At 42.0% G+C, this 15,725-nt stretch overlaps 1 protein-coding gene across 1 annotated transcript in view; it reads left to right on the forward strand.

Moving 5' to 3' along the window:
- The first annotated feature begins 6,067 nt into the window (after positions 1 to 6,067).
- Positions 6,068 to 15,725, forward strand: part of PLCL1 (phospholipase C like 1 (inactive)) — a 189,684-nt gene continuing 180,026 nt past the window's right edge. The window contains exon 1 of the mRNA XM_027898479.1: positions 6,068 to 6,413. Coding sequence (XP_027754280.1) covers positions 6,141 to 6,413 — 273 coding nt within the window. The 5' untranslated portion in view covers positions 6,068 to 6,140. The remainder of the gene's footprint in view (positions 6,414 to 15,725) is intronic.

Consider the following 15,725-nt stretch of genomic DNA (forward strand, 5'->3'; position numbering starts at 1 on the left):
GATTTGTCTGTAAATCTATTAGGAGGAAAACACTCCTGGCCTTGTATTTGCAGAATGCTTCACTTTTGCTAATCCTGCTGTAGGATACAGTGGGAGTTAATATAGGCTATGGATTTGAACTACCAGGTTATTTAACCCCATTCAGAAAAGACACAGATAAACAGTGGTTTCAATGTATGCGTATTAGTATTCCCACAGTGGCAAATTTTAGGAAAATAAGCTTACATAGATTAGTCATTAGGCTTTTTTTTCCATGTCCTGAGATAATCTTCTAACCTGATGTTAAGGAACATGAGTTTTTGCAATGAAAGATTAAATATATTTCATCCCTGATGGAAAATATTTTTAATCTTCTTAAAATCCTTTTCAATTAATACCAGAGGAATTCGAGTTATTTTGAGGATTACATTGTTCTCATAATCATATTGTTTGGGTTTTTTTTATTTTGAGGTGATTTTTTCTAATGAATTAAGAGAGATGGGCAAAATATTGCTGGGAAACACTGTTTTGAATTTTTCATATGAAATCAGCTTTCTTTGAAATGAGGCAAATGTGGGTACAGCTCTTTAAACTCTTTCTTTGGGAGGCTGTCTAAAGGTAGCAGTGTACTTCTAACACTTACTTACCCTGGGAGCATCTGCTTTAGCATTTTTGTTTGGATCAAGGTGCAGTTCTGAAGCAAATCTCCAGATCATCCTAACTTATCCGCTTGATTCTCGTCACAGAGCAGTTTACAAGTGCAGACTGACTTCTCAGATGAAACCAATAGACATTGTTCTGTACTCCAAGGTGCAGCTATTCTATCCATGGGTCTGGACCTTTACCCCCACCCAAAGTGCCTATCAGTGATACCAGGCTCTCATCACCAGTGCTCTCCCCATACAGATCCACTCCTATTAGATTGTTTGATAGTTTCCCTAACATCATTGGCAGGAGCCCCCCGAAAGAATTCAAATGAGTTCTCCTGATGGTCAGGCTAGTGCATACCACCTCAGTGTTCCAGGATGCACATGATTAACTTGTTTATGACCAAAAACCAGTTAAGCAGTGCAAAATCTTTCAGGGAGTGCATGTCAGGAGGAAAACTGTATGTCTGATTAACAGGTAGAAGAGCTTCTTGGTATACTGTCCAGATTTCCTCCAAAGTCTTTACTGCAAAGTAGACATGAATATGACTCCTGCTGACTTGGCAGCAATTTGCTTCTGAGGTGGCAAGATTAGAGACCGTAAGAGTAGCTTTTGAACGGGGATATTACCTGAATGCTTTCTATCCTCAGTAAGAATAATTCCTGGCTAATAGGTATCATTTAACACTAATGCTGCTTCCCCACCAGCTGTACGGATCATGATAACCCAAATGATCCCAAAACGTTGTATGGAAGTGTGCAGGAACCACACTGCCATGGCATTCCTAACACAGAATATATCCTTGGAGCTAGCAAGGATGTGAAAGGCTGTGACATAGCACAGCCTGTGGCATGAAATTGAACCTGTTGGTAAGTAATTACCAAAGAATGAAGGAAGGGGCATACATCTATGGATCATACTGTTCATGGCAGGGAACAAGTTCACTGAGCCTGAAAGGTGGCAACAACTACAATTAGATTTCTATGCGTGTGTCACAGCTGAAGAAATACTAAAAGTGGTGATCAGAGGAGCTAAAAAGTGCTCTGTGAAAAAGACAGTCATTGGTAAATGTCCTCATTAAGTGGAATTACCACCCACCTTAAACAAGAGTCATTATTATTAAATATCATTAGACTTGAAAAAGAATTCATCTTTAAGACTCCCTCAAATCCTCAAGACAATTTCTGTTATAATATATACAACATGCCCTCTCTCCCCCAAACTAAGCAACTAGAAACAGAACATGGGCAACTTGAGAAAGCTTCACTGGTTGCACAAGTGAATAAACTCTGTTTTGCCTAGGTTGTAGCATGACTTCTGGGGTTACCTGAAGTTGTCCATGGAAAATCTTATTTTCAATTACTTGTTAATTTCTTGAACTTCAGTCACATTGGCCAAAAATCTGAAGGTGTGTGTATGACTCATGTCGTGAGTCTTTATGTGAGGCAGATGCATTCTTGGCAAACATCTACTCTTGAAAATCAGGTTAGGAAAAAATGGTTTTTTTTTACAAAACCAAAACAACACGACACATTACCATTGTCCCTTAGAAAATACTTGCTATGCCTCTGCAAAATTTGTTTACAGAAGCTCTCTATCTCAGATTTTACTCTCCCCTTTTCATTCCAGGCTTTACCTAACCTGGGCTCCATCCAGTGTCTTTGCAGCTGTGGAGCAGTTGTGCTGTATCACGGTCAAAGTCAACGAGCAGAGCAACCTCCTGCAGTGACCCATCACTGTGTGCAGCTGTGGGGTGAAGGAAAATGCTGGCTGAACGCATGGTAGGAAGAGCTGAGCCTGCAGGAGGGGAAGCAAGGGGTAAAGCAAATCCATGGTAGGGGGAATGAAAGAAATACCATGACTAAACATGTAAGTAAACATGACCTAACTGAGGTCCTGATTTTACCATTTCTCATACTTCACTGGCATATCTGTTTGGGCAAACAATACTGCTAAAATAAAGGATTGTTCCTCAGAGCGAAGAATTGGCAGGAATCTTCTATAACCACAGTATTCTAATTATTAAACCCAATTAAAGTACTACCAGACAACAAAAAGAATTCATCAATGACTTCAGCTGGAGCAAGAACATCATTAAGATAAAGGCATATCACAAAAATGTCTCTTGTTAAGTTAGAGAAGTTATAACACTTATACTACCTGGAAAATATAATATGATGTGCAAATATAATGAGGCTTTTTCAAAGAAGTAGGAGGCAAGACAAAACAAGAATTAATAAAAAAATAAGGAGGCATTGAATGAAGGAGTGTAAATATTTTTAAAAATTTAACAAAATTTGAAAATTTACACACTATGTTTTTAAAGAAAGATAACTATATTTGCTTTGTACTATTTTGAACTTGCACTTTTTTTCCCAGCAAAAAAGCCTAATTATAATTTTATAGGCAAAAAAATGACTTGGGGTTGCCTTGCCAAAGCATGAGTGAAGCTTAGCAACAAGTACATGTTTGTATAAATAAATTATATCATTCTTTTTCTGTTGTTGTTTTATAATAACATGTTCAGGATAAAACAGCACAGACACAATAACCACTAAGACTTTAAAAAAATCACTTCTTTTAGAATTACCTAGCAAAACAGTTTCTCATTAATAGCTTCGCATACATCTCATCAGTTCTAAAATTATGATTTGCTGTCACTGCATACTCCAAGAAGTCACAACTTTTTCCCTACTGCTTTCTCTGTCTTGCAAATTGAATGTTCATGACACAGGAAAAGATGTCAGTTTTCACACTTCATCAGCCAATTGGTACAGGAGCACCACTTTTGGCTCCCAGCAGAATACCTAATTTTAAGAGCTTCCCAAAATGCAATGTCTAGGTGCAAACTACTGGCTTATATAAGCTGTACTAAAGCACAGCTCCAAGACAACTGTATTTTCAGCTGGTTTATGATACAAACTACACCCACTAAGGAACAATTGTGTGCCTTAAGGATGGAGATGGGAGTAAGCTAAGTGTACAAAAAAAATCCACTTTAAAATAGACATTGCAGGCACTTGCTGACTCATGTGTTCAGGCAAACACATAGATTTTTTTTATCTACCATCTTGCCTGCCTTAGCTGAAGTGAATTCCTTGACTGTTCTTGAAAATCTGTCCCTATCTGAAGTAACTGCAGACAACACAGCAGTGTTTTTGTACAATGAGCTGCATCAGATCATCCTGAAACTGAATACAGAAACACGTTAAATACTCTTAACACCACCCAATCTTGATTTTTTTGCTTTCTATGCAATCACTTTTATTGTAAAGCTTCCTTTTGTTAATTCTCTTTTCATGTTAAACATTAAGAAGTAGCAAAACCAATTCCTCTTTTCCTTCATAATTCGTGGTTCTTCCCAAACAGAAGCAGATAGATATAGATGCCTCAGAAGCATCCAGAGACGCATAGTCAAAAAAATAGCCAACCTTTTAGTCTCTTCTTGAGAAGAATTTAGTTAAACTCTCTCTTAGCTGTACCATACGTAATTTTAAAACCTTTGCATCTTGTGGACAAACAGATCAAAAGTATAATTAGTTCTGCATTCCCTGTAGGTTTGATGTTTATGAAATTTAAATTCTGTAGATTCCCTGTAGACCTTTTTCACTTAAAGACTTCAGGTGTCAAAGGTTGGAATATGAGGTGAGAATAAATGATTTTAAAATTTTGGTATCACAAGTCAATGCATTTGACAGTAAGTATGTCCCTAATTTTGAGTGTATAAGACATATCCTAGAAAAGATAAAGTTCTTTAATATGTTATATGCATCTATCTGTACAATGTGCTACAGGCAGTTTCTGGTAGATGCAGAAGATTTCAGCTATGACAGTACTTTGCTGTTCTCAAATGATTAAACCAGTGATTAAACTTCATATGATTTCAAAAAATATACGAAAAAGCTGCAATGTATTTCTACATGAAGCAATAATTCCCTCTATTAAAATAGTGCATGATAATTACCTTCTCTACTGTTTTTAAATTAGTCTTCATAGTTCAGACTGTGCGACACTGTAAGTTTTTATTAGTTGGTTTTGTGGATTTTTTCCCTCTCTTTGTGGCAGTGACTTAGTATCATGTTCTTTTTGTGTACAATGCAAGCTGAGGTTAAATCCTCCATTCAGTCTCTTCTCTCCAGTAATTTTTAAGATACATGTTTCTTCAATGTGAATAATTTTTATTTTCTTTTAGAGTTACTTCTTTTGTGGTCTTCCTTACTGAAAAAAACAAACCAAACCAAACCACAGCAAATGTGGTAGACATGTATTATGACTTTTTATTTTACATAAAATTTAGAAGGAAGCTCATGAAAAAAAGTTGAGTTATATTTAGATCTGTCCCTCAATTAGCATTTCTTTGTGTTGAACATGACAAATGCCTCAATAACCTTGACAGGAACTCTGAGATTTTTAAAATTCTAAATATTATATATAGCATATGTATACATAAATATTATATATAGTGTGTTTGTAAATATTATATATAGTGTATGTATACAGCTATATAAATTTCACATCCTTGAGGTAGCAATCATGCTCCGTAGCCAGGCATTCGCTAATTAACTAATGACTGGGTGGGGTAAGGAGGTTTTTTATCTCTTGCTTAATCGGGACCTGGGCGGCTGCGGGAGCGGGGACTGCGCGCGCCGCTAGGGGGCGGTGTCGGCCCTGTCACGGCCCTGCCCGGGGCTGTGCGGGGCAGCAGCAGCCCCGCACGACCTGCCCCGCTCTGGGCTCCTTTTCAAGAGACGGAGGAGCCCCACCGCGAGTCTCCGCCGCCTCTTGTGTGAGTCCCCTTTCGTGCCTCGCACCCGCTCTGCCGCTCCGCCCTCAGCAGCCAGTTCCCCTCACACCCGCAGCCCCCGCTGGCAGCGCTCCCTCGCTCGGCGTCGCTGCCCCTGCCTCAGCGCCTCTGCCCGAGCGCTGCGGGACGTGTCACCTAAGTCACCTCTCCCACGCGCTGCTTTTACCCTGGCACGGGGGCAGCTGCCCAAACCCGCCTAAATCGCACGCGGGGAAGCGTTCCCGCGGCCGTCCCAGCTCCCGACGGGCGACACGGCCCTTCCTGCGCCCTCTTCCTCAGGGTTGCGGCGAGGGCGCCCGGGAGTCCCCGCAGCCCCACCTGGCCTCGCCCGCACCGCCCCGCGCGCCCGTCCGGGCGTCCCGCGGACACGCCCCTCCGCGCGCCCATTGGCCTCAGCGGCGCCGCCGGGGGGCGGGCGCGGCGCTGATTGGCTGAGCGCGCCGTCCCTCAGCGCCGCCCGTCAACACACGCCCGGCTCCTGTCACAACAGCGCGGGCTGCGCCGGCACTTCCTGCGCGCCCCCCGCCCTCGGCACCGCCGCGTCCCGCCGGGCGTCCCGCGCTGGGGCACGGCCATGGCTCCGCCGGCCAGGGCTGGCGCTGTCGCCGTGCCGTGAGGGGAGCGCCGCGGGACGCCGTCCGCTCCTCCGTCCGTGTGACCCGCCCCGCCTTCCCAGCGCCCCGGAGAAGTTGACGCCGCTGGCGGGGCGATGGCAGAGGCTGCCGGCGGCAGAGAGCAGCCCGCGGCGGGCCGTGCCCCTGCCGACACCGCGCACCGTGCCGAGGAGGAGCCCGAGCCGGCTTCGCTGGACGCCCCGGCGGGGGCCGCGGGCAGGAGGCGGGAGCGCCGCAGCGGCGTCTCGGCCGTCGGCACCGCCGAGCGCTTCCCCGGCGGCAGCCTGGGGCCGGCGGCAGCGCCCGACCCCGACGCCTGCCTGCTGGAGGCGGCCAAGGCCACCCCGCGGAGGAGCAGCATCATCAAGGTAAGGCTGCGCCGCCCCGCCCGCTAAGTTTCCGCGGGTCCCGCCGTCGGGCTGCTCGGGCTGGAGCCGCCCTCCACTGCGCCCGGGGAGCCGGGACGGGCAGGGGGCGAGGCGAGCCCGCCGGGCATGGGCTGAGCGCGCCCTCCCTCAGGGGGAGCAGCCGCTCCTCTCCGCTCCCCGAGCGGCGCTGCCGCCCCATCTGCAGCGGGCACGGGCGGCGGGGCCGCGGCGCTGCCCCCCGGAGCCCCGGGGGAACGGCGGGTCCCCGGAGCGAGGGGCTGTCCGGAGTCAGTGCCGGGGTGCTGCTCCCGCCGCCCCGGGAGTTGTCGGGGTCCCACCCGCGCTCCTGCGTGACCCGCGGGTTTCGCAGCGGGGCAGCTCCCCGCCGAGTTGTAAAGTTTTTTTGTGTAGCAGCTCGTATCTGTTCTTATTTAATATTCATGAAATATCTGGAGGCAGAATAAATAGCTTCCACAGCGCTGGATTTTTTTGCTCTTGAATAGCGAAAATGCAGTGGCACAAGTGAACAGGAGGTGTGTTTGGAGACTGGATGTAGTACAGATTGCTACGGAGCAGCGCCGTGTGTTTAGCACCCTTAATGTGAAATTAACAGGTCGGGCGTGATCTTAAAGCCTCCGCCTTTGTTATGTTTTGGTAAGGAAAATGGCTTTATGACTATGTTAATTTTTTTTCCGGGTTAATTTTTAAAAATAAACCGTGTGGTTTCGAATTAAATGGTATCTCCTTGCCAGTACGTGGGCTAATCGCTAGTTTCTGGGGAACCGATGAATGAAGTCTCCTGCGCGAACTTAATTTAGCATATGGTCACACGTGATCCTCTTGTAGTGATTTGCACTTGGAAGGCATCGAGATAACAGTGGAAAATGAGACTTCACTTCTGTAAATGTGTGAAGGCATTGGGCAAAGCTCTAGCTTAAGGCAAGAAGGAAGAATACAGGCTTAGCTCCTACAGCTTAGTATGTCTATTCAAAGGAAGACTAGAAAAGCAAAATATTTGTTTGTTGCATTTTAAAGCTTTAACTTCAGAGGAGACCAAGGTAGATAAGTGCAAAACAACCTCGAGGATTCTTTGCAGGTTTCACCTTGAAATATTAACCCATTAAGCGCAACAAAGCGTTGAATGGTGGTTTTAGTCTTCTAAAGGCCAATGTGATGGGAATCCTTCCAATCTCAAGTTGCATAAATGTTTTACTAAATCAGGACCAAAGTTCTTTATATGTACTGTACTGGTATGGAAATGGTATTTTTTTTCTTGGAATTGTGTGAAGGCTTCAGGAACTTAAAATACACAAAATCTTGGATTATAATTAAACATCATTATTTTACAGACTATACCAGTAGATGTGTTTTAATCACATAAATGGTGTATGAAAGTTGATGACTGGGTAGCATTTTCACTACAGGTTGATAACAATACTACTGAGAGTGATAACAATCACTCCTCTAACTGAAGGAAATGTCTTCAGATACATCCTCGGATAGTGTTTATCAGAAGAGAGATTTCTGACAGAGATGAGAAAGAATTAATGTTGTTAAACAAGGAACTGGTAAGGCCTCATCTGAAATACTGGGTAAACTCAGTTTCCTGTGTTTAGGAATGGTGCATTCAGACTGAGGCAGATGCATAGAAGGATAGCAAGGACGGGCTGATAAAGTCAATGGATTGAACACTGGATGAGGGAAAACTTGATTTCATGGACAAAAGCAAAGGATGCCTATGCAGAGATCCAATTTGGAAACTCAGAAGTTATTCCAGGCACTAAAAGAATTTGAATTAATATCATCATTTCTTATAGAAACAGAATGAAAAATACTGTGATTAATCTTAAATATAGTTGTTAAGCAGCTGAATGAAATTAGATAACATGGCTGTGTCTGATAGCAGGTTATCTGAGCTTGAGAATTCCTGGGTTGTGCATCTCTAAGGCAACTGTTGGGGCCCCATACAGAGCATTGTGTTTCTTGTCCCACAAGGCTGTCTCAGTGGTGTATAAAATCAATTTTCCTTTGGCATTATACGAGTGAACAGGAAATACTTATAACATGGGATAGAAAATAAATAATTTATTTGTCTGCATCTCTCAGGAATTTCTGATGTCCTAGGACATGTTCAGCAAATGCTAGGTGCAAATTTTAGATGGAATTAAGATAAAATCCTGCAGTTTATTTCACCTCTTTTTCTTTTTTCAACTCACCTTCAACTGCAGGATTTCTGCTCAAGCATAGTATATTTTGCTGGGGAAAGAATTTTAAAATGTTTTATTATGTTTATTTTACTCTGAAAAGTCCGTATGTTCATCTAAATTTATAGTCAAAATAGTATTCCATTGCTTTCTTTAAGCTGATCTTGCCAGCTGAAAAATGAGTCTTAAGAAAGCAAAAGAAGTTGCACAGTAAGGACAAGCTCTTATTCTGCAGGAGTTGAACACTCTTGCCCTGTTTTTCCATTTCTCTCCTGACTATTTAAAGGTGTACTTTAAACGCGAGTGGTCTTGCTCAGTTAAGCAGAACGTTAAAATTCTGTAGATTCAGATGATCAAAGTACACTTTTAACAGCATTTTCTTTCCCCAGCTATCTTTTAGAACTCAGAAAGTCTCAAGGTTAGCATCTGAGAGTGCAGGTCCAGTGGAAGCCAGACTTGCTTACACTGGACTGTTCTGGCATCCACAGTGTAACTGTGAAGTACAAAGGCTGAACTGGGACTTGCTTTGAAAACCTTTCCTGCAGCAAATTACACTTGGCATATACTGCAAGTAAAATACGAACCCTTTTAGATAATCTTCAGTGCATTCGTGTGCTCTATATTTGGCTTCAGAAACAAGTGAACTCATTTATATAAAAAGAACAAAATGTAGCCAGAATATTTTTATTCCCATTTTGCTTTGCTGATGTTCACAGCTTTGTGGATTGAGGTAAATTTAAAATAGGATTAATGAGAAATAGTTGTGGCTATTCTTGTGCATTAGAAACTTTCCCTAATATATGTGCATTAGTTGTTGGTTTTTTTAGGGTTTCTGTTTGTTTGGATTTTTTCCTGATGCAAGGAAGAGGTAAATAGTCTTACAACAGAACTGGAGCAAGAAGGGGAGTTTGCCATGAGGAGCCTGAAATCAGAGTATAATGCTTGGGAGACCAACTTGGATAAATAGCAAGAGATCATAGAACTAGAGCCGCTTTCTAAGAAGCCTAAAGATGGATCATGCGTTGACTAAATTATTTGCAGAGTGTTTATTTTTTTCTATTTTTTCCCCCTTGTGAATAATCCAGGGCCAATTGTTTGCAAATAAAATGTTAATTGCAACCACTTCCAGGCTAGGAGAGCAGAAGACAGTGCTCAAAGAACTGGATGTCTGCTTTCTTTACATGTAATGCTTCCTGTGGGGCGGTTCTAAACAGAGTTGACTGATGTTGTTTTCCTTCTGGCATGTTCCTTCTGACATTGCCATGTACAAGCATTTTAATAAATGGGTAGGGAGGCTAATTTGTTATGTAATGCTTACTGAAATATTTTGTAACTTTCTACCAAAATATTTCCCTGTCAATTCTTATCAGGCTTCTCTCTGCGTTGTTTGTGTGCAACACAAACTTTTGGGACCGTGTGTTTGTTTTTTTTTTTCTTCCTGGACCTTTGTGTCGAGATACTGTAGCAGATAACACAGCTCTGTATTATGTTAGTAGCAACAGACTGTGCCCAGGAGATGAACTTGAAGTAGCAACTGCAGAGTCAGATTTGAGCTTCAGGCACAGTGGAGCTACGAGGCTTTTTACTGAAGTTCTTCCAAAGGCCATTTACTTGCTTCATGCAGAGATTTTGCTTTAAAATCCAATTGAGTTGTCCTTGCCCGTAATATACTACTAGTCTGAGAGCTGAACCGCAAGGATTAGTGTTTTGCAATTGAATTCATCAGTGGAAGTGTATGGAGATAGCCAGCTGTCTTATTTCAAGGCTTATATTTATCCTAGTGACGTTTTTAGCTTTTAAAAAAACAAACCTGCAATAAAAACAGTGGGGCTTAGTTTCGTTCATTTTGTGCTCTGAAGTGTGGCGACAAAATTTAAGTGTCTTAAATGAGTGCTGCATCTGTCTATGCAACATGAGTATTTAAGGCTTTTTTTCATAACACAGAGTTGTTCAGGACTGTAATGATTCTCCAGTAACTCTTGCATAGCTTTTTGCTGGGTAAGCTTGCATTTATACACTTGCTGTGTAATGATCTAAAACTATGACTATGTAAGATTCATTAAAGCCGATTAATTACTTGATGGTCCAGTGGTGATTTTATCACAACTGCTTTCTTTGTCATATTCATATGTACGCTATAAAAAGAGGAGAATATTTAGGTAGGAATTACATTACATAATTCAGTAGAGCCAAAAAAAAAGCTATTGGGAAGAGCAAGAATGGCACGTCTAGCTGTGCAAAGCCTGCCACAAAATGAGAAATTCGTCATTTGGGTCAGGGAAATGGTAACTGATGGGGGATATTTTCACGGATGTAAATTTCCAAGCACTGTGGGGAGAGAAATGGGGAAATGATACTCATTCTCTTTCATAGAATGTGAAGTCAGGAAAAAGCCAGTGATAGTTCTTTAACAGCAGGTTTAAAATACATGGCAGCATTTTCTGCCCCAGCATGTGGTTAAATCATACACTTAACAGCCACAGAAAGCTGTGACAGTCAGACATGTAATTGGGTTTGAGCAGGTTTGAAATGACAAATTGACAGAGGAGACCTTCACAATGCACCAAAAGCATCTGGCTTAGAAAGTTCCTCAGCTACAAGGGGTTGAACACTGGGAAACCACAGCAGAGAGATCACTTTGTACTTTCTTGCTTGTTATGCCTCCCCAGGCATGTATTCTGTAGCTGGGATACCAGCCTAGACTGACCTTTACCTAACCCTGTATCTGGTTGTTAAGAAAAACTTAAATACACTGTTAAGAGACGCAGGAAACTGTTTTCCACTCTTGCTAGTGGAAAAATTTCTTAGAAATGAGAAGAATCTTCTTTGTTGATTTAGTTATTTCAAATTAATTTTTGCCGGCTTTACAGAAGAGAAGGAGTTTGGGGGTATTTCTCGGATTGTTGTGGCGTAGATGTTTGTATTTTCATAACGCTGCAGCTGTTATTCCATACACTGCTGTTTTTTCATAAGCATCTGCTTAGGACACGTTTGAGTAGAACAAGTAGTAGTTGTAGACCTTCTTTCATCAAATAAACTATATCCAGTAGTTAGTATCACTGAAGATGGACAGTTTTTCTATGAAATGTTGCATTTATGGCTAAGATTCCCACGGAGGGCAATAGGCATTTCATCCTGGGTTTAACCTCCACCGCTTCCCTCTTTGTCCTTAAACAAATCAGCACTGGCAGATCCAGTATGGCTGTTCCTAAGTTGATAACCTTGTGGTGAGAGAGATTTAGGTCTTGTGGAATTTTTTGTGTCAAGCTGTCAATAGTAATTATCTGTAGCAATGGAAACCACTATCTATGAAACGGGATTCAGGTGCAGGAGTTGGGTGTGTGGATCTTGTGAAGCTGTGCTAAGGGTTAATCTAGCTTCTTATGCTCTTCAGGGATCTAAGTTTTGCCAGAAAAGTTTTTTGAGTTTTTTTTTTTCCTGTGCAGGCCTGGAGTCACTTACTTTGCTACCTGGCATTTTATCATGTGCCTTGTGCCCAAGTCAATCTATGAGTAATAGTTGAAGGTTTATTTCCATTTAATTTCATGGAATTTTACATTTTAATTCAGGCTTTGTTTCTGATGGTTACATTTGCCTCAAAATACAGTTATTCTCATTTCCTGATATCTCTGCACTCCAGTAAAAAGTTACTTAAGTTAAACTCTGCTTAAGGAAATCGTGGGGCCTGGCTAAAAGTCTCTTAAAAATCAATGAGTGGCTTTACACTGACTTGTTGACACTTTAGTTTGAAACTTTAGTACTTTAAAAAAACCCTAACCCAAACAGCCTACATCCAGGACAAACTGCTTCTATTAAAGTTTATTGCAAGCTTGTCTGTTATAGTGCCTGCTAACTCTAGAGTAGTTTTGTTGTGATTTGGTTCCACACAGAACATAATCTAAGACATGACTACTGACCTCGTTAAACCTGGGGGTAGAGATGGATAACAGCATCAGGTTTGTGGCATCTTTCCATACAGGTTTATAGTAGTGAAGGTGATTTGAGTGTCTTGCAGTGAAATTACTGAAAGGTGACCTTTCTGGAGGATAACAGCAAGTCCAGTGGTCTGCAAACACAAGTTCTGGCAGGTCTGTTCAGGAAGTTGTTTGGTAGGTTTTCTAGGCAAGAGGTAGGAGCTGTTATGGTCAGGAATGAGAGATGAAGTTGGTGATACTGGTTGATTTGTTTTTAGGTTATGTACACAAAGACTACTGTGCAGAAGTAAATAAATAATGATTAGAAATAGTGTTCTGATGGAATAATGGTGCTGGTGGGTAGAGCAGTGTCGGAGGAGGAGGAGGAATGCTTTCTACTGGTTTCCAAATATGTTAAGCAGCTGTTAATAAAGCTGAGTTTTTGTATCTGTGCAGAGATGCAAATCCTGTTACTTATGCTAATATTTTATTCATTTTGTAGTTCCACTGAGATCAACGCCATCTGTAACAAAAATGTTTTAATTGACTTAATGGTATATTTTTTTTCTGTTCTTCCCCACAGTAGATGTGAAAATGCAAGCAGTTAATGTAGAACCAATAACACATCTGCTGTGGTGAAACATTTAGCTGATCATGCTCATAAACTTAACATATTTTTTTTCTTTCCAGGATGTATGTGGTAGGTGTAATTTCTGGTAATAGCTTGTTGATTTTTTTCTGAGAAATGGGGAATGATGATTAATCTAACTTTTAATTACACACGTGTTCTAGCTTAGTTTTTTTTCTTTTAACCAACGTGACTTGGAGATTTTGACATGCATGACAGTTTAGGAACTACTCAGACTTGATTGAAAAATAAAGTTCTACAAAAGGCTAAATGCCTTTTCTAAAAACTAAAAGTTCTGAAGACTGCTAAAGATCTTAGTATGTATAAGTCTGGAAATGGATTTATAATCAAAGCCTTGTTCCCTGATCTTACTGTATCATAAGTATTTTGGGATTTGAAACCTGCTGTAGAATCCTGTCTTCTGGAGGGATCCTTTTTATGTCAGAAATTTGCAGTTTTAAGTGATTATTGAGCTATTTCCTGAAATGTGTTGAAATTACTGAGGTTATTGTAATGTCTTCATTTAGTCATGATTCATTGTTAATGTGTATTTATGAAGTTGACAGTCTCTGACCATTAAGACCATGTACAGGCTCTAACTCAAATTAACTGGAATCAAACTGAGATAAAGAATTCGTCCTGTTCCAAAGCCACTTATATCAACAAAATTAGCCTTGGGATTATTTTAGGCAGCATGTATCAGGTAATGTTATTGTGACGTGCCTATTTAAAGGTGTACCAAAGTCTGAAAAGTAACTGACACTTGACTGCTGTGCTGAGAGGATTTTAAACAACTATTCTGGCTGTAAATGCATACTGTGAAGATTTGATTCTGCTTCTGAGTTGCATGCTCAGAGCAGTGCTGACGCTCACACCATACCTTGGATAATCCCAGCTAAAGCAGCGACGTGAAACATTCATTATGTTCATACTGATTTTTCCCCAGGTCCCAGCTGACCTCCAGGTTGCCCTGTGTCATGCTGCTGTGGTACTTGTTGGAGGGGCAGAAGGAGCATTTCTCTGCTGCCCAGCACCTTGTTCAGACATTCGTACAGAGCGGGAATTTGGAGTACTGCAGACTTGTCACATATTGACTGTGCCTGCAAATGACTGTAGAAGAAGTGGAGTGGTGGATAATTAGGACTCAAAAATCATTGCTTGCTGGATGTTTGTTTTGGTAACTTGGATACAACTTCTGAACGGGCAATAAGAATTAGTTTGATATCTATTCAGTATGAAGCTGATTACTTAATCACATACCTTTCAAACAAGTCTAGGATCACCTCAAGTGTAGTGCTTGTCATTTACTCTTTTATGGATACGAAGTCTGTCAAGCTGATACTGAGCAGTGATTCTCCCAGCATCATTTGGGTCTCTTTACTTGTACTGTATTATAGGTGGGCACAGCGTATTTTGATTTCATCAGTCATGTCTGATGGATTGCTGATCTGTTTTGATTGTAGACTTCAAAAAGTTTTTGTTATTTAGCTCTTTCAGATAGTTTGGAGGGAAAACACAAGAACAAAAAAGGAGTTCCTGAAGTAAAATGCAGGATGTACTTGTGGTATAAATTCCTGCTGCTTACAGACATGGCAACATCCATTTTGCTTTTCTGTGTACTGGTGTACCTTTCCCTGTTTTGTGTTGATGCTTCTAGAAAGTGTGCCTGCTTAAAAACCAAGGCAAAACTGGAAGACCAAACAGCCAAACTAAAACTTCTGTCAGGAGTACTGATGAAAGAGATTCCATAAATTTAAGAAAGTCTTTAACATTGAATGCTATGGTAAAGTCAATGCTTTTTGAGGAATATATGTGCTTTAATGACTGCATGAGAATGTTAACTACACCATGCTTGCAAGAAAGAGGCAGGACATAAATAGCAATAGGAAGTAAAACTCTTTAATCAGGGATGAGATTACTCAGTGCTTGAGTAACTGGGAAAGCCACAGGACAGAGCAGGGTGAGAGCATGTCTAGAAGCTCAAGTGAAATTCAGAAAATTGGATTATATGTAATCTGAATGCTGCTGGGAGGGGAGGCTGTCACAGGGAACCGGCAAGGCTGAAATAAAAGTGGGAAGCCTGGCTCAGAGGTTGGGCAGTGGAGTCAGGAGTCAGCCAAGAGGGCACAAGCAGAGTAGAGGTGAGGCGAAGAACCAGGACTCAGAGGAACAATTTGCAACACAGCCACGGGGATCCCCTTTGCAGACCCAACACTGAGCTCCCCTGCAGGGCAAGTCACACAGAACAGAAAAATATCAGTTTGTTGCCTGAGCTGAATTGCTCAGGATTAGTGTTCTCCTGTGCAGTGCTGGAGGTGTGCAGGTGTTTGAGGGGAGTGGCAGCTGAGTGATGCACAGTTCTGGGGCGCAGTGGGGAACCTCCAAAAGGGCACAGGGTGGCTGCCAGGAGGCCAGAGGGGTTTTTTTGCCACAGGCACGTATGGCAGCCCTGGTTGGGAGAACAAGAGGAGGGTGATGGAGGGCTGCCTTGGTCCTGCTCTCTTCTCAGCTTGGCAGCTGAAACTAATTCCTTGCATCCCTCTCTTCTTGAGTGAAGCTTGCCACC

Source organism: Empidonax traillii, unplaced genomic scaffold (genome assembly GCF_003031625.1).
Source record: "Empidonax traillii isolate 1590-97213 ecotype Southwest subspecies unplaced genomic scaffold, ASM303162v1 scaffold599:size391633, whole genome shotgun sequence".
NCBI classification, from domain to species: domain Eukaryota; kingdom Metazoa; phylum Chordata; class Aves; order Passeriformes; family Tyrannidae; genus Empidonax; species Empidonax traillii.